We start from the raw sequence: 18,553 nt of genomic DNA on the forward strand, positions 1-18,553 counted from the left end.
CTTGTAGACCTAGTTCAGTTTGTTTTGGTTTTCTTTACAATGGTTGGATCTTGAGCGTGTTTTGTTATATTTATGGTAGCTTAAGTTTTACTTTTAAAATTGGATACCGTGTGTGTGAATTTAAGGGTGACTTTCATGTTAATGTACTTGAAATCAGTCTTAAAAGAGTCAAAGTTAATACTATAACACAAATTAAAGTATGTTTTCCTTGTTATAACGATGTTGGATGTAGCTAAAATCTTTGTAATTATAATTTCCCCATATGTTTATACGGATAATGAGGTTTTATGGTTAAATATTTGTTTATGTGGCAACTAAAAGGGGATAAAGTTATTTCAAGCTTATGACGCACAACTTTTGATAGGCTGTTATGTACAGTTTCAATTTAATAGTCTATAAAATATTTACTCTGTAGTTCAAGCTTAGAACTTTATTTTTTCTTTTTGGTACTCATCAATAGCTATGTGTCTATGTTTTTACTGACCAAAATAAGGATAAAGTAAGTTTACGAGTGTACTTGACAAATAGCAGATTAATGTGGGAATATCTTATTTAAAGATCTTTTGAAGTTTCAGTTGAGTGGTTGTAAGGCCGTAGTGTAATAGGTGTATAAGGTTTGCTATAGGTTTGGTAAGTGCAGCTTCATAGGTGGGCATGCCGCTGGTCGTGCCTGACGCGGTCGCACTAATTCAATTATTCTGTTTATGCAGCCAGCGGATCGCGTTGCATATTGAGTTTCAGACGTACTTCGCGCGCCCCAATTAGGCGCCCGCTAAAAAGGCCACACTCCGCCCCATTGTGTATCTGTGCCGGTTTCGTTTTGTAATAAAATTTCCTCGTCTTTTAAGGACACTTCGAAAGTCGATTCCGGTGCATTGTGAAATTGCGTAGGTGTGGTGCATAATGCGGGCCGTCTGGCGTCGGGTGCCGGGGTGTCGGGCTGCACCGGCGCCGGGTGGGGGCGTAGGCGTCGCCGGGGGGCGTCGCGCCAGGCTTATCAGCCGGCGGCGGGGCCGCGCGCGAGCCTCACTCCACGTTCCGCCGCCGGCCGCGCGCTCGCTCCGCACGCACCGGCTCCACGACCGAAACCTTTGTCCGGCCGTGCCATAATATTTACATACGTCCTCTGCCCCGAGAGCTCTAGGGGTTTTCCAGACATCTGGCTGTTGTTTTTGCCGCGCGCACGCGTCTCGTGCGCCGTGACAAGTTTCGACAAGTTAGTTTTTTTGTTAAAGTTCAAAGAGGATTGTTTGTGTTGTGTGCTAAAAATTGGATTGCCACTTGCAGTGATTGCGGGAGCAGTTGGTAAGTAACATAATAAGTTATATCAAACTGTTTTTTTATGATGAAGCTTTTAAAATTTGTAAGCTGTGTAAAGACCGATCTTAGTTGATGAGATAGTATTATGATGTGATGAGAGGTTGGGGCGCCGCGACGGCGACGCTGCGCGCGCGCCGTGTCATCGCTCGCGGTCAGTTGAACGAACCCCGGCGGCCGGCGTCAACGTTGCCATAATCGCGATTATTTGCATCGCCATTGTGCCCACCGCGGGCCTCGAGCGTGCCTCTAATTGCCGCGCTAAGCCGATGGATGAGCTCTCGGCTCTCGGCTCGTCACGCATCCATCTTCAATACAAATTGGAACCAGAGAGCCGGTCGCTTGTCGAGCCGTGTTGTTCGCGCGTTACCCTTTAAAGATATTCTGTTAAACAACCCTTGCCAATTTATTTCTTTGTACAAACTAGGTCAATTACTCGTATACACGTTTTGTTTCTCATGTCGCACCATAGCTCTTAATACTACAAATCTATTATAATCGGTTAAAATATTATCTTATTAATTTTTACTTAAAACATCTAAATGTACTCTTATAAGATGAGTGTAATTTTTGTAAAATCTAAGTTAATCAGTGCATACTATAATGTCTGCACATTGTATTGCGCTGGTCCGTTATCTACGCTCGGCTATTTCTGGCCTGAGTACTCTAAAATTCTGTATCTAAGAATAGTAGCGCTAAATTTAACCACCGTGACTTGGCCTGTGTATGTTAAACTAGCCACCGAGATTTGTAACACCTGGGATGTCTAATTATAGTGGTATAGAAGATAAATAGTGTGGCCAGAAGACAATTCATGGGTCAGGTCAGTTCATTACAACAAGATTTATTTTTATCCGTATTAAGTAAAACTTCTTAGAGCATATCTGCTACAAAATTGTTTAACTAATGGTTTCTTAAACAGTCGTAGTGTCACTAAATTTACATTAAGTTGCATCTTGGCCACTAAAAAATGACTAGTGGAATAATAAAAAAGAAATTAGTTTAAAAATTATAAATGTTCGTTTTAAATGTCTATGCGTAGATAGTCCTTGCCTACTATCGGGTGATAATCACAGCGATAAGATTAAAAGCAAAACGCGGCAAGACCGGACCTGTACAATAAACAATTGCTTTCAAGTGCGCTAATGCCCTGTGTATACAGTGATAACGGCCATTTCGAAAATTCCCGGTAAGGGCACTTCCAGTAACGTGCCACAATATCTATGTAAACAGGAATCTAAGACGCAATTCTTATCAATTTTAATGACGTCATTTGAAATTCTTGAGAAAGAAGTAAGGTTTTACCTAAAAATTTCGCTACTGTTAAAGAAATGGTCAACCAGATTTTCTATTATAATATTTTTTGCACTTTGATGGAAACGTTTTTGGTGGCAAATTAATATTCAGTTTTAAAGCTATAAAATATTACATAGTTTTTAGTGACAATAATGTTATATACATTTTAGTTTGTTAACCACAAAAACATTTGAAATAAATTTAGTAAAGGTTGAATTGCTGCCAAAAGTGTCCAAGTTGTCGTCTGAAGTACATTTGTGTACAACAATTGAATATATTCTAGCGAGCATATCGTATGCATAAATCTCTATATTGTTTTCTTTTTTATTTTGATTCAATCGGCTAGACGCTGTGTCCTGTTAACAATTCCATAAATGCATATAAATTGTACACGAAGGTTTTATTATTCAAGGTGCGTTAAACGTGTTGGGGCTCTTCATGAAAACAGTAAAAAGAAACAAGTTTATGGACGCAATCTCGTCTATCGAATATAATTTTTGCGAAATTACCTGCACGCGTTGGCAACATACGAAAAAGCTCTTTCGACTTAAATGTCATGTGCACTATTACTTAAAAATCGAAAAATGATTGCTCTGTTTATGCGCAATCACATAAATAATAATATTATTTTGAATATTATATAAATAAAGAAGTTATCTAAACACTTTATAATAAGAATCTAGTTATTGTATAGATATTAAGTTTCAGTAAGTCCATATAAAATCACTACGGATGTCTAGTTTTTTTTCAAAAACGTACATAAATCCTGTTGCAGTCTGTGCGGGCGATTTAGCTTGGATATCTTTATACTCGCGTCGTACGCCCCACGATCCTTGGGCTTTATGCCAAATTGACGCCAATTATACCATACTAGTTATCAGTCCTTTACGAACTACGCCGTTCATGATTTAATGCGCCCACCTCATTGTTTTTGTTTTAAAGTATTATACATTAAACGATTAAAAATAGTCACTAAGGAGCATTTTTAGAGTTGTAGTCTGAAAAATCTACACTTAAAGATTGTCTATGTAACAATTAAATTAGTATGGGAATAAGCGTGGCATACGAATTCAACATTATTATATGAATAAAACAAGGAAATCAAGTAAGTAGATAGAAGGTAAATTATAGTAAGGTAAAAGTTTGTTAACGGCACAAGAAGTGTAGAGCGTAGTTAAGAGCTGTGATTGTGAAACGTTTCGCGATAAGTGCACGTGTTTGTTGAGGAGTTCGTGGAAGGGCGATAGCGCGACATGGTCGGGCAATTCGGATACCTTTATCAGTCGACGATAAGCCGACAGCCGGACTCCGCCCTCGCGGAATTTGAAAAGTTTCTTATCAACTCTCGTACGCCTTTTACTAAGCATCGAATGTTATAGTATATTTAGTTATTATTTAATTATTTTTAATTAGGATTCCTTCGTTTATGAAGTCTTTGTACTTAATTTACTGTGAAAGGTCCAAGACAAATGCAATTAACTTTAAAAAACGAAGAAAAATCTATCTCTGAACTTACTGCCATATTCAGATACAGTGGCTATGTACCCTGCCTGAGGATGTGTCCTTGAATTAGATTTATAAAATTAAATCTACGCTAAGGGACTCCCTTGGTCATAATTAAACGACTCTAAGTCTGGCAGTTTTATAAGACACATGATATAATATTGCTGATGCAATAGTATCGTAAATACATATGAATAAAATAGATTACTACTGTTTGTGTAATGTCGAAGGAAAAACTCGATTTATCCTCGAGGCAGACGGCGTGTGACGTCACTAGGTAGAATTATCTGGTGGTGCTTGTCGGTGCCAGGGTCGCTGGGGCGGCCTCTCGCGTACACGATAAATCGGTACTTTAGGCCGCGCCCGCGCAACGTAATAAAGGACCGTATACATTCACCTAAATGAAATTTATAAAAAAAAAATGTTTTTCAAAATTTCAATAATAGAAATATTTAATGAAAACGTTAATGGATTTTATTAACAATAATAAAAAGGCTCAAACAATACATACTATCAAGAGGAAAGATAAGTTTGTTTGTAATGAGTAAACTTGGAAAATACAGACCCAAATTTGATAGTCTTATAAATTGTAAAATGAAGGCTTTTTTGTTATAGTCATGTAAATATGTATCTAAGATCATATTATTTAAGTATTTATTAATTATTTATAAAATTAATTCTTGCATATGGATAATAACTTAATATTCATGTCATTAAACATTTGCGAGGTAAATGCTCTCGAAGTGAGTCGTAAAACTGTGACATCGTCACATTACGAAGGCAATCGGCGGTCAACTTGATTGTGTTCGCTCGAAAAAATATTACAAGCAATAAAATACACGGCCCGCTATGGAAGCCCGTAGCGTACCTCAAAAGAAATTTGCATAAGCACGGTCGAGCACAAAGCCTTTGTCTGTCCGTTCGTCGCTCGTCTGCGTCGCACTGAGTTTCACACGAGGACAGATCCAGTGCAGTATTGCTATTGTTTGAACTCCACTGTTAAACAATAGTGTTCTGTTTCGACACTATCGCACTGTTCTGCCTTACTGTACCTCTCTCGTGTGAAACTAGCATAACGCTCTTTACTGTATGTGTACTGCGTAATTTACGCATTTGTGTTGGAACATAAAGGGCAACTATGTTCGGGGATACGCAAGTGTGAAGTCCAGTGTCAGTATACTAATGCAATATCATGTAAATAAGGCAGAGAAAAGGTTTCTATTTGTTGATTGGTTATAACAATTGTTTTAGATTGTTTCTTATTTAATTTTCATAACTAAATCACCATAGTTTTGTGAAAATAATTTCATTCTATAAAATTACTGTTATGACCTTGTAAGCACAATAGTTCGTTAGAACATTCATGTTTATTTTGTCTATTGTATTATTTATCTTTAACTAGAGCATAATTCTGTGAACCCTTGGCTTACCTTGACCTCGACCGCGGCTTGACATACGTTGTTAGGTCGAACATGAATTCAGATACGTTATAGAAAAAGTCTCGTAACATTATAATAATTGCGTCAATATTTAGTGCTAGCCTATGCTATTATTATTACAAACAGTACCCTTAAAAGTGTGTTACTTTATAATATATCTAGTTGCACTTAATTTTGATAGGATTGTTAAAGAGCTTTTAATGCGTAGGAATTTTTCAATACAATAGAAACATTGGTGTAACTCTAAATGTTTTCGATTGCTCTGTCACTCGCTAAGCGTAGGTATCCATTGCCGGGAACATTGTTTTCCTTGCTTTATTTTAAAACGGAACAATCGAATGAGCTGATATAAGCGTTCAATTACTGCGTATTGTTAACCTTGTTAATATGATAAAGTATGAAATAATGTTTTGCATTAATATGTTATAATTATTTTGTTACAAAAGAGTTTCTATACATATTAAAACTAGTTCGTCTTTAACGTATTTCAGTTCATTTGCTTTATTAAGTTTTATTGTCAATTTAACATCATTAGATAGTCGTTTACCATATAAAATAGTTATTTATATGAAATGTTAACTCATTACACAGAAGAATTTTATAATTACAGCGAAAGTCTAAAGTGGTCGTAAGAAACGGAAGGAGCACGCTTTGCCTTGTTATGTGGGCGACGCAATTAAAAAATTAAATAAAACAAGACGGGGTACTGTACCGACTACAAAGTGTCTTTGCCCCGACGATCTGTTTGAAAAAGGAAAAAAGGCAATGGAAGTGGTAAAGATTAAAAATATATTGCATACAAGTTATTTTTGTAATACAAACCGCTGTAGATTAAGGTAATCCACGACGATTCTTAGAAGCAGGTTTCAAAAAGTCTAGTGTTCATAATAAAACTATAATACACCAGGTGGATTCTAATAAATGTAGTCTATTTTACTTCTGCTTAAAATGTAAACACCGACTGTAAACAAAGAAAATGCGTACTAATCATATTAGTACTTTGTGTTGATATAATTTTGTTATAGTCGACAAAGCATTTTGTATAGTATTGTATATACATAAGACTGTGTTATTATCGAGTATATATGGCGATTTTTCAATTGCGACACAGACTTCTAATTAATTATTTCGAGATAATGCGCATACGCAAGCTGTAACCGTACCCCGTTAGAGAGACTGCGATTTGTTGGCACACGAATGTGATTCGCGTAACATTTCAATGTGTTAGGATTATACGGTCTTTGTTCAACGATCGCGCAGCTGTCGCTTATCGTTGGAACAATAATATGCCGATTTAAAACACTTCTCGGTAACAGATAACCTGTTATGCCCTTTATGCATTAAATCTTTATAAACTTGTTTTGGTGTTAATTACCAAACATTTTCCAATTAAATTAACATATGTAGTATATTTGTAATGTTAATATTTTTAAAAATATATTTAAAATAAGTTTACAAGAATATTAGTATTATTTCTAAGATGCAGCGAAATTCTAGATCGTTGCTAGATAAATAGATTTTTTTTTTATTTGTTGTTGAGACAATAGACAAATGTAACGCAAATGTAATAGTATTAAACCATTCATAAACGAAGCAATACTTGTATAATAAACAAAACCATGCAAAAGAAGTATGTATCTCGCATTATTATCGCACTAAAATAGGTATTCATCCGGAGTGAAGTTGTCAAGGAAACCATTTGTGCCTACATTGCCATACATTACTGTTTGAATGCTAAGAACTATTCATTACTATTCATTAAACATAATTGTATTGCAACTGACTGGTTGTAAAAAACTGTTGAAAGAAAAAAAAAACGCGTTATACTTTTTTATTTCGGTGAAGTTTGCGGTCGCTGGCGCCGCGCGGAATGCCCGCCATTTCCGGACGATATCCGGTCCTCCGAATGGCGCCAAAGCATCCCGCAACGAGATAACCTACTCGTAGCATAAATACGCAAACAACGCAAGCTTGATATAAATAGTGCCTAGATCATTGTTGAAAATATTGTCCTAAATCGACTTTTTGCCTGCTTTCCGTGTTCGTGCCAGTTTTTCCAGTTTTCTCACTTCACTTCCTTGTTGTTAGCCTTCAGATGTCTAGTTAGCTTGTACACTTAAGATTATATTTTATGTTAACAAAGGCGTTTTACAACAATGTAAGTTTCATAATTTTCGTACTTTCAATCAAATAAAATGAAAAACATTTTACTATACATATTACTTTAAATAATACTTTACCTGTTAAAAAATAAAGACACAGTAAACTTCGATTTATTTTTTACTTAAAAATTTCAATGCAATAAAAAATGCATTGTAAAGTTTTAAAGATTTTTATTTTATTAAGTACTTCGCTTACAGGTGCAGTAATAAATTAATATACTCTTTCTGTATATTTAAATATATTACATTGTTTATAGATTTTTTAGCGTGCCTATGCGTACGAAATGGAATATGTCTTAACTAGTGTCGTATGAGCGGCGTTTTCACTCGATGACTCATAGAGGCGTGAATCATTCGCGCAATCGAGTTTTTGAATCGAGTCCGTCGAATACGCGTAGTGACCCGCGATAGAGCCGACCGTATGACTCACGCGGGTTTTCCTAGAAATGAGCTGTGCGTTTTTCATGAAAATCAAGGTCGGGTTTTACGAACGGCCCGAACTTCAGTGTTTTGAATGAATTATATTCATTATTTAATATTATATCATTTATTAGTGTAACAAGTAAAACTTTGCCGTTTATTTTTAATTTATAAATAAGAGATTCATTAGGACAGTGTCACATGACATTTATGCTAATATAATTGGTGAATTAAAATAAAAAAATTGTATAGGAATTAATTTTTCAACAAGATTAACGAAGATTTAAAACACCTCTTTTTACTCTATAAAAGATATGTTAAATATTGATCAAACGGTATGTAAAACCTTCAACCCTTTCAAAGACAGGTGAATAACATTAGGGTGCGGGCAAATGAGAATGCATCGATCGCGTGCCATTCAAAGAAATTTCATTTTCGTTCTACATACTGATTTTCACTTTCCTTTATAATGGCAAGGGGAAAAGGCTTTACCTTTTCTTAGAACTTGGCATTGTTGAAAATTAATAATTTCGTTGAATATTTAATTAAAACAAATTCAAGAAACAATTAACTTGACCATTGTTTAGTTCGTAAAGTATTAAATCAAAAACATCTAAACGATTTAGGATGTAGTGTAATTGTGAAATGTAATTGATTGACAATAACAATAAAGTAATTTATTGAAGTTTCTTGTTCCTTTTGTATAATAATGACAGTCGGATTCATCATAGGGTTTTATTTGTAATCGTCGCTACCTTATACCTTTTTTAAAAGTTTCTGTTATAATCATAACTTTAAAATTGACAATATAAGGTTAAGGGAATGGTGGTTGGACGTGTGCCAGGCGTCGATTTGTTTTATTATTCGCCAAGCGACGGTCACTGTCGCGCCACCCGCCGCCGACCCACCGCCGACCCGCCGCCGCCTGCTGTCGGCCCGCCGTCATGCATGTCTTGCACCGAAACTAAATCATTTACATTTTATTCTCAATGTTAATTGCATTGCCAGTTATTTATGCATGCATATTGCATTAAAGTTGAGATGTTTAACATGGCAATAATTGATATATCATGGATGACAGGGAAATGAGACGAAAACTATTAAAATACTGCCATACAAATAAAAAAAAGGATAGCTATTGTAGTTTACTTATACTAAAATAAGTTGAGTGTCTAATGTAGCAGTAATGAATATAAAGCTTCCGTATAATCAGACTAGCAGCTTGTAGTTTATGGTCCCTTTCCCATATGAAAGATTTTTTCAAATCTATTTATCCCCCAGTTTAAAAGCGTGAAAACATAGCATAAAATGTGTCGTAAGTGTGTGCTTTTTATTGAAAATAGTATTATTCAAAAATATGCTGTGATTGCTGACATCCTACGCCACAAAATAGTGTGTGATTACGCTTTATTAGTATAGATAGTACAGATAATTTGTTTGTTTCTTTAAACATAAAGCTTACAGTTTGTATTTCTTATTTGGCTGTGCATATGTACGTTATATCTGTGGTGCGCGGCTCATTAACTGAACGCTAATTGCAAACACTAACAGCGTTGCTTCAGTTTAAAGGATTCCTTGAACCGATTCTATGCAGCCTCTGTTTGAAGATCTGTTGTATCTCACATTGATATACAAGTGTTATTAAAGTCAAAGTATAAACAAGATTTCAATACCGTATGTTTGAAAATATATTGACCCTCTCAAAGTATCCATTATTTTATAGCGTCAGTTTTAAAGATACAAATAGCTGATCTTTTTACGGCAATAAACCAGGAGTCTTTGCAGAATAGGAAAAAGGGAATTTTTATGTATGACATGATAAAATGTTGAAATTTGAACTGTATTGTATACTAGCTTTCGCCCGTGACTTCGTCTGCGTGGGATTAAAAAAACAAAACTGAGCAGCCTATGTGCTCTTCCAGACTATCCTTTGCATCTATACCAAATTTCATCCAAATCCTTTTAGTCGTTTAGGTTTCAAACTCTAACAAACATCCATCCATCCATCAAAACTTTCGCATTTATAATATTCATATGAAGTATGATTTATGAATATTAGTAACACTAGTAACGTCATTGCTATAATTGCCTTTGTAAACAATCCACAATAGCCAATCATTAAGTTAACTGTAAAAATGTTTTAACTTTAACGTTACTTAACATTTCAACGGACATGTCTGCAAGTTAACGAGTTATTTCCATTATATCGGAGTACTTCGTTTTCCTTCTTTGCTATTTAACATATACTTAAGAAGTTAATTACTTGGACCATAAAAAGGAATATATTAATTAAACAATCATTTGCTATACGTAATTTACTTTACTATGTTAAGATTCTGAGTTAAATCCTAGCTTTTAAAAAAGGCGTCCGCGCAGAATTAAAAAAAAAAAACAAAAGTAAGTAGCCTTGTGTTCTTCCAGACTGTCCTCTACATCTATACCAAATTTCATCGAAATCCGTTCAGCCGTTTAGGCTACAAACTCTAACAAACATCCATCTATCCATCCATCCATCTACACTTTCGCATTCAGTCTGAGTTATCATAATAATATTATAAATGCTCTATACTGAGTTTAGAGGTCGATGAATAACGATTTAGTCTCAAATAATTGCTTACCAGGATCTTTACTTGTACTCATTTCTTCATTAAATTTAATCATTCTATTACTTCTATACTTGATATTTTATATGCACTTATGCTGCGTTTCTGATGTTTCCACTTAATTTACCAATATCTAGCGATTCATTTTTAGGTTGATGTTTCAACAGAGTAAAACACAATTTACGTATTTGAGAAACGCATTTCATGAATTTATCGAAACAATAACACTAATTAATGGTTTAACTTAGCTGGGAAACCGGGCATTAGTTAATATTTTAACTCCCGTTCGCCTACGTTCTTATGCAGCTGGTTATCGTCTGTCATTAGGCGCCACTCCTCCCTTGCTAATACCCTTTCGGATGCGTTCAGTCGCCGGCCGTTGGCCTTATTCCACGTGCCCACATATGTCCCGTTCTTTGACTCCTATTTAATTGTTTTATGGTCATATCCTTATATTTAAAATATATTGAAGTTGTATTTCTCCAATTTATTTTATATGTAAATTTATGATTGCATTTTTAGAGGTTTTTCCCTTTGTCATAACCATTTATGTAGTTTTGGTCGCTTTTCCCGAGTGTTTATAATTTAGTTATTCAGTTTCCGCTTTTATTGTTATTTAGTTATATACAAACTATTGTTTTGCAACAGTTAATTTCCTGTCAATCGAATTAATAATTCATCATCAACTTATTTAGTCATAAAAATTAATGTTATTATAAGAAAAGATTTAGTTATTATGTGTGTTCGGTGTGACAGTACCGGGGTGGGCGGGTCCCACCTGGTCGGTCACGCGGCGGCCACGTGCTCGTAGTACGCACTACGCAACGTACAGTGCCGTGCTCGAGACAGACCTTTCTATATCACGCTGTATTTATTAATTTCTACGCGGTACAGACCTCAATTCATAGGACTGGTGATATAATAAGTTCTTTGCGAGACCGCTACAAAGGCAACCTTTGTTTTAAACTGACCTTGGGTGCGCGGGAAATGCAATAAACTTATACGAAGAGTAAGGAAACGGTAAAAACTTTCATAATATTACGTAACTTATTTCTCGATTTTCTGATTATTATTGGTTATTTTTCAAAATGAACAAAATCGTCTTATAAAAGTTAATAAATACTTTTAGTATTCTGATTGTATGGAAGTTGTTCGTATTCCTACTGCCATTAAGTAAGTACGACTGTACCGTACACAGGATTATTTGAGACTGTATTTTGCCTCTGTTGAAATTCATTTCATAAAATGGAAATTTTTGATCACAATAAGGACAAGTCCATCTTTATCGAAAGTCATGGTGATTACGAAGACAACATGTTTACTTTATTTCGTTCAACTTCGCACTTGACCGCGCGCGCAGCAAATTATGTTCTTACTTCTTAGTGTTTTGGTAGTCTAAAAATCCAATATACCGAAAAAAACTCATAGAACTAACATACGTGTTTTTTTGTATTTGATTTCGTTCCTGCATTTCCAGGAAAAATAAAACGTCACGATGAATTCTCCAAATCTAGCGACAAGTTGCACCGTTTTTGAGGAAAACAACACGGTTCGGTGTACTAACGAACACATAACCTCGCATGCCAGAGAGGAAAATACGTCGTGCGATAAACGCTGTTGTACCAAATTAAACATTTTGTTGTACCTACTACTAGTGGACCGGAGTGGTTATCACGAATATTCGTGAGAACGTTTTCGCAACGTCATCGACACACGACACACATTGTATAACACACAAACAAACAAACCTCATACTTTTTTTCGATTACGCTACGACTACATTCTTGCAACTCGCACACAAATGTTCGTGATAGACCCTCTGTAACCCACTAACGACGTAATAATGACATTCCTGTGTTATTTAAAAACAAAACACAAAAGCATGGAGTGTCTAATGATGTCTAGTTTTTTTATAACAAATGAAGCTAAGATAATTGTTGGGTAAGATTCCAAATAAAATGAACTTTGCTCTTTAAAATTTACCTGCTTCCTTAATTTTAATCAGAAATTGTAAAGGAAGTATGTAAAAGATTATAATAACATGATAATGTATGCTAGGTAATAATTTTATTTAACAGTTCTGTCTATACAATACACGCGATGTAGTCGAGTCCATGCTCCCTTAGATAACAGCATTGGGTATAGGTATGGCCACGTGCGGATAACGGCTACTCTTATCTGTCTGACGTATTTCATACCTATACGTACATAGATTTAATATTTATAATGTAATAACAGTATTTTAATATAAATATTTTAATTGAAAATATTTTTACTATACAGAACATTAAGCCTTTGGGCAAAAAATAGCAATTATTGAATCCGCATCATAGTTGAACTTCATTGTACATAGACAATTTTTATGTAGTGAATATTTTTATATATGAAATTTATGTTTTTTTACGTCAAGTGCGTTTCCATTATGGCCCGGCGCCTACCTCAAGCGCGACGTCACGACTACATATAGTGATGATATCATGTCGGATAACTCTTCTAGACCGCGTGTCCATTGTTACAACATAGATAATTTAGTGTTCAGATGTTCAATGAAACATGCTTAATTGAATAATTTCTTGCTATGCCCATAAAATATTTTTAATTTTTTAATGAAATTCGTATTGCAGTTCTATACAGTCACTTAGTGTGTGTTCTCGTGCTAAATGTTTCCCTTAGTGTACCACTTAAATGAGTACAAAGTTGGAGATTTATTACAATTTATGAGTTAAGCTGTCAATGCGTTTTAGATTATCGTTCATAAACAGTTCAATCCACATTAGAATTCAAAGAATGGAAGCCGCGTCCCGTACAGTATGTGCGGCCATCGCAGTACTCCAGTCACGTAGATATACCAATCATCGTACATTTTAATTGCTACGAAAAACTTATTAGATACCTATTTAAGTTCTATATCTATCTATTTGTATTGTAAATATTAAAATCATTTTTTAAAAATGACTCCCTTCTCTTTTAAACAAATGCTAGATACACTTTGAAGTGACGATTCCAGTTACTGTACACAGTAAATTATATTTCAGATTCCGGCGTAGCATTTCACCACTGTTGGCCCATTAATTAAAGATAACCATAAGGAATGCGTTAATAAATAAGGTTTAGTTAATTGCTAGGTAAGCACCGTGACCAATTAGTGTGTGCGGTGCGGGCGAGCGTCGGGTTGAGACGAATTTCATTTAAGCAATTGTGGTAATTGACCGGCCGGCTTCCGGCGCGCTTTGTCCCGCAATGAGCGTAGGAATATGATTGAGCCGGTAATTGTGGCCGGCAAAATCAATCCTTGTCCTGCAATGCACGTGGGAAGCATCAGGATGCACCGATGTTACCCTGGGTTTTCACTGAAGGATGCATTTAGTAAGCAGTCTAATTAGTTGAAGTAAATTAGCTAAATATTCGACCTTCACTGTCACGTATGGTAAGAATATTTTTCTCCTAATTGCTCAATGGAAACGCACCTTCCAATACAACTAAGATCGCAGCTTCATCGCGTTTCATATAAGGGCTCGTACATAGCATAATTAACTGCAATTAACGTGGTATGCCCCCTGGCTACAATTACACACTTATTATGGCCATAGAGATCTCCAACTGAGGAAAGGTACAAGTAAATCTTGTATAATTTATATTATACAAGATTTACAAGGATACAAGATTAATATTTCAAGTTATGACAGAATTGAAGAAATTTTTAATAGTTGACGCCATGTATGGGCATAGTGGAAGGAGCTTCGCCTACATACGACGTGCCGCGGCGACCTTGCCGCAAGGTCCAGCCGAGCCTCCCGCCCACCTCGCTACCAAAGTGCTGTCTGACACCATTTTATCTTAGCTTTGTATTATGTAATCAAAAAAGGAGGAAAATTTACATTTATTGTGAAATTAACGTCATATACTTTGCATCTCACAAGTCGTGCGCTTTTCATAGTATCGGAAACTCGCGTAAGTCGGTGACTGACGTTGACTGATAAGGCGGCGATCACAGCCTTGTTTCGGGCGTCGGTTTATCTAAGATAACCTGTGGTGTACGATGCGAAATGATGCGAAATATTTCCGGAGTTAGAGGAGCGTTCTATAAATATATGATTCGACGACGCTCGTGGGCGAACGTTTCGGGCGCGAGCGGCGAGAGGCGAGGCGCGGCAGTAGCGCGCGATCCGCCGCGGCCAGCCGCCGTACGCGCGCGCAACGAACGAACGAACCGCACTCCGCGAAACTATCGCGACGATCCCGACCCTACGCAACGCAACGCAAAACCCTAATCAATTCCCGAATATCGATATCAATTGCGATTAAAGTACTATCGAAACTCTAGCGCAGCGCCGGATCGATTCACACCGCGCATCGAAACTTTGCGAGGGCGGCTTATAACGAACAAATCGACTAACTAACTCGAACCGCACGAAGGTGTCGCGTCGCAAAAAGCGCAACACAATAGAGTAAGCGTCTAATTATAAACGTGTCCGTGCGAGCCGACTCCGGGATGCAGAACATCGACCCGCTGGAGTTCGCCAACATCCTGGCCACCGAGCTCTGGTGCCAGCAGGTACGACCCTCGCCCCGCAACACCACGTGCACCCCTGCACTGCGAGCACTCGCCAAAACTTAACACTTTCCCGGAAAATAATAAAAGTTACAAGCAAAACACGTAATTTGAGGCAAACTAAAATAGTGCATCAAAGATCGGGATTGTAATAAGGAAGACTAAATTACGTATACTTCAGACTGTAGTGTTTATTTGATGCTCATAACCCAATCCCCTCACAAGTGGTAACAATTGTGGAAATAGGCCAGTTTGCCACTTTAGTGAGGTGTTCACTTGCTCACCTGAATTGTAATTAACGTATGAGAATGCGTGAAATATTAAGCGTTGACAGAACAGAATATTTAGTTCAAAACAGATTTTTACCACACTTTAATATAGGCTAATCGCTGAAACTCGTTTTCTCAAGAGATGCACAGTATCCTCGTGTCTTAATTTATTTCAATTGGCATTAGAAAAGACTCAGTCATCAGGCGATTACTAGTTATTGCCAAGGTATACACTATTCCAATTCTACATTGAGATTCGAAATCTAGCACGAAAATTAGCGAAAAAGTATTAGTAACGTAATGTAATAAACGCAGGCCCATAACGCGCGTAAAGTACACAAACAAAGCTCACTTGATACGTATTGTCTAGCGATCACAAAAACAAAACACACTACAAACTGACCTAAAGGAACAAAATATCATCATGCGAACATTTTCTAATGATTGCTTCGTTTTTAAGTACGGGGAAGTATAACTTATCTTTACAAGTATAGTGGGTGTTAGTGGCTACTTGTTTGTTTTATCTATTTTAAATGAGACGAGTTGAAAGATTTATTTGAAAGCTTTTAACATTATTACGTCGCTGGCCCTCGACTGTCTTGTGTTGAGATAACCGTGCCCAGAACTGTGATGTATGGTAATATTTCCTTCCCTTCACTGTAAACATCGTTTGTTTTCAAGTCTTAAAATAATCAAAATTCTTTATTATTACTATTAATTTTACGAGACATTAACGTTCTTAATTTTCTTCCTGAAACTAAATATTTTCATTCTATAAGGTTTTTTTATGTGAATGGTATTTAAATTAGTGTATAAGCTTATCCTAAAAATATTCAGGAATTAACAAATAAAAAATCGTTTTAAAAACAAGTATTTATTACTACACTTAATAGGAAAAGCAACCAGTAGTTTGAAAGAATATTCAAAGCAGAAAAACATATCTTCTGCGATTCTGCTTATCTCGTATACAAACGTGAAGCTGCGAAATTTATTCATATAAAATTTGCATGTTGTTATTGTTGTTTGTATATAAATAATGCTCTGATAAAACGCGAATGGTATGTGGAAGCAAATTAAACAAGATAACAAATAAAAAATAAACAATGTTGCGCAATACGGTCACACAATATAACACGTTTCAAATAAAATGTTTGTCATTAAATTTTATTAATTTTTGAACCAAAGAAACATATTAAATTACCATTAGCTTTTCAAATGTCACAATAGGTTCGTATTAGATGTAGGTCAAAATAAGAGTTTAAAAGGTTTTCAATATTCAGTCATCAGTATTCTAAATATATTTTCATAATAATGTCCTTATCACTTATTTACATAAAATAGTTTTAATCGTAAATTATAGTAAATGTTTGATAGTTAATATTTGATATTGTTAATTTCAGTTGGCGAACCTCGAGGGCCTCCAGTCGGGGGTCCCGACCCGCACGACGGCGACCATCACGCCCACCCAGCTGCGGAACTTCGAGCAGACATACATCGAGCTGACCAACTTCCGCGGCGACCAGGCCAACCACGCAGGCTTCGTGCCACCATCCGTCACGCACGCCAACAACTACGGTCAGTACAACAACCCTCGGATACTAAATATCATTAAATTTGAAGTTTATTATTTTAACATAAACGCATGATTTATTGAATTTAATTCGGATTTTTTGTAACATAGACAAAAGCTAACCCTACCATAACAATAAAAAAATTATGTACATATAAAGTTTTTTTTTAACAAACGAATGTTATGCATTATAGGCATCCTGAATACGGCGGGGTACTGTGAGTCGGGCCCGACGACCGCGCTGCACGTGTCGCCGGGCCCGCTCTCCGCCAGCGACGGCAGCAGCAGCCCCGGCCTGCCCGCGCCCAAGCGCCGCAACATGGGCGGCCGCCGGCCCACCAAGACTCCTCAAGACCTCTCACCAGAGGAGGAGGAGCGCCGCAAGATCCGCCGCGAGCGCAACAAGATGGCCGCCGCGCGCTGCCGCAAGCGACGCCTCGACCACACCAACGAGCTGCAGGAGGAAACAGAAAAGCTCGAGGAAAAGAAGAGCATGTTGCAGGATGAGCTACGCAAGCTGAACGACGACCGCGAGCATCTACAGGCGCTGCTGCAGAACCACCTTCAGTCATGTAGACTTAACAAGCGCTCCACCAGCCCGCCCGACGTCAAGCCCTTCCAGGACCCCTACGTGTACCCCGAGGCCCCTGAAGACGGTGTGCGCGTCAAAGTGGAGGTTATGGACCCCACCGTGGATCCGGTCCTCGGACTGGATAACGACATTTTCACATCTCCGATGGCGGATAAAAAGTAAGTTAATTTTGTATTGCGATCTGACTAGCTTTCGCCGACGATACCGTCCGTGTTGTATAAAAATAACAAGTGAGTAGCCTATGTGTTCTTCCAGACTGTGTCCTACATCTATACCAAATTTCATCTAGATCTATTTAGCCGTTTAGCCTCCAAACTCTAACAAACATCCAATCATCTAAATTTTCGGTTTTGTTACATTTTGATGTCAATACAATACATGGGCCATATCTGGCCATATAAATGGGTTAAAATGAACTTTCCTCTCGAAGTAAAACAGCTATAACACCAATTGATGGATATGTGTTGACATTGTGGTTGTGTTTGTTGCAGGATAATGCTATCGGCGGCGAACCCCGCGGTGGTGACGAGCGGCAGCGGCGGCGCGCTGGACACGCCCCCCGCGCGCCCCTCCCGCCCCAACTTCCTGCACGTGCCAGTCACGCTCACGCCCGCACAGGTATACACTCATTTTTTATAACAGAAACACACTCTACCAGTCACCTTTCATATTTTGCTTACATTTATTAAAAACCAAAAATAACTGATATGAAGGCCACGAATTCGTTCCCTGAAATATGCCATTAAATTATTTTTTGCTAGCAGGTATATTCAATAACAATGAAAAAACAGTTTACAGCTGTTTAAACAAGAAGTAACTTTTCAATCTTT

The 18,553-nt window shown here is 37.0% G+C and overlaps 1 protein-coding gene across 3 annotated transcripts in view; it reads left to right on the forward strand.

Annotated features, from left to right (window-relative positions):
* LOC106103839 (transcription factor kayak-like) overlaps positions 1 to 18,553 on the forward strand; it is a 37,020-nt gene that overhangs the window by 15,727 nt on the left and 2,740 nt on the right. For 2 of the 3 annotated variants that reach the window (XM_013283738.1, XM_013283739.1), the window contains exons 2-4: positions 16,962 to 17,136; positions 17,326 to 17,881; positions 18,215 to 18,341. In XM_013283738.1, coding sequence (XP_013139192.1) covers positions 16,962 to 17,136; positions 17,326 to 17,881; positions 18,215 to 18,341 — 858 coding nt within the window. Of the gene's footprint in view, positions 1 to 14,878; positions 15,296 to 16,961; positions 17,137 to 17,325; positions 17,882 to 18,214; positions 18,342 to 18,553 lie in introns of those variants that run through there. The other variant, XM_013283740.1, reaches the window with a different exon arrangement.

Source organism: Papilio polytes, unplaced genomic scaffold, assembly GCF_000836215.1.
Source record: "Papilio polytes unplaced genomic scaffold, Ppol_1.0 DF823700.1, whole genome shotgun sequence".
Classification (NCBI taxonomy): Eukaryota; Metazoa; Arthropoda; class Insecta; order Lepidoptera; family Papilionidae; genus Papilio; species Papilio polytes.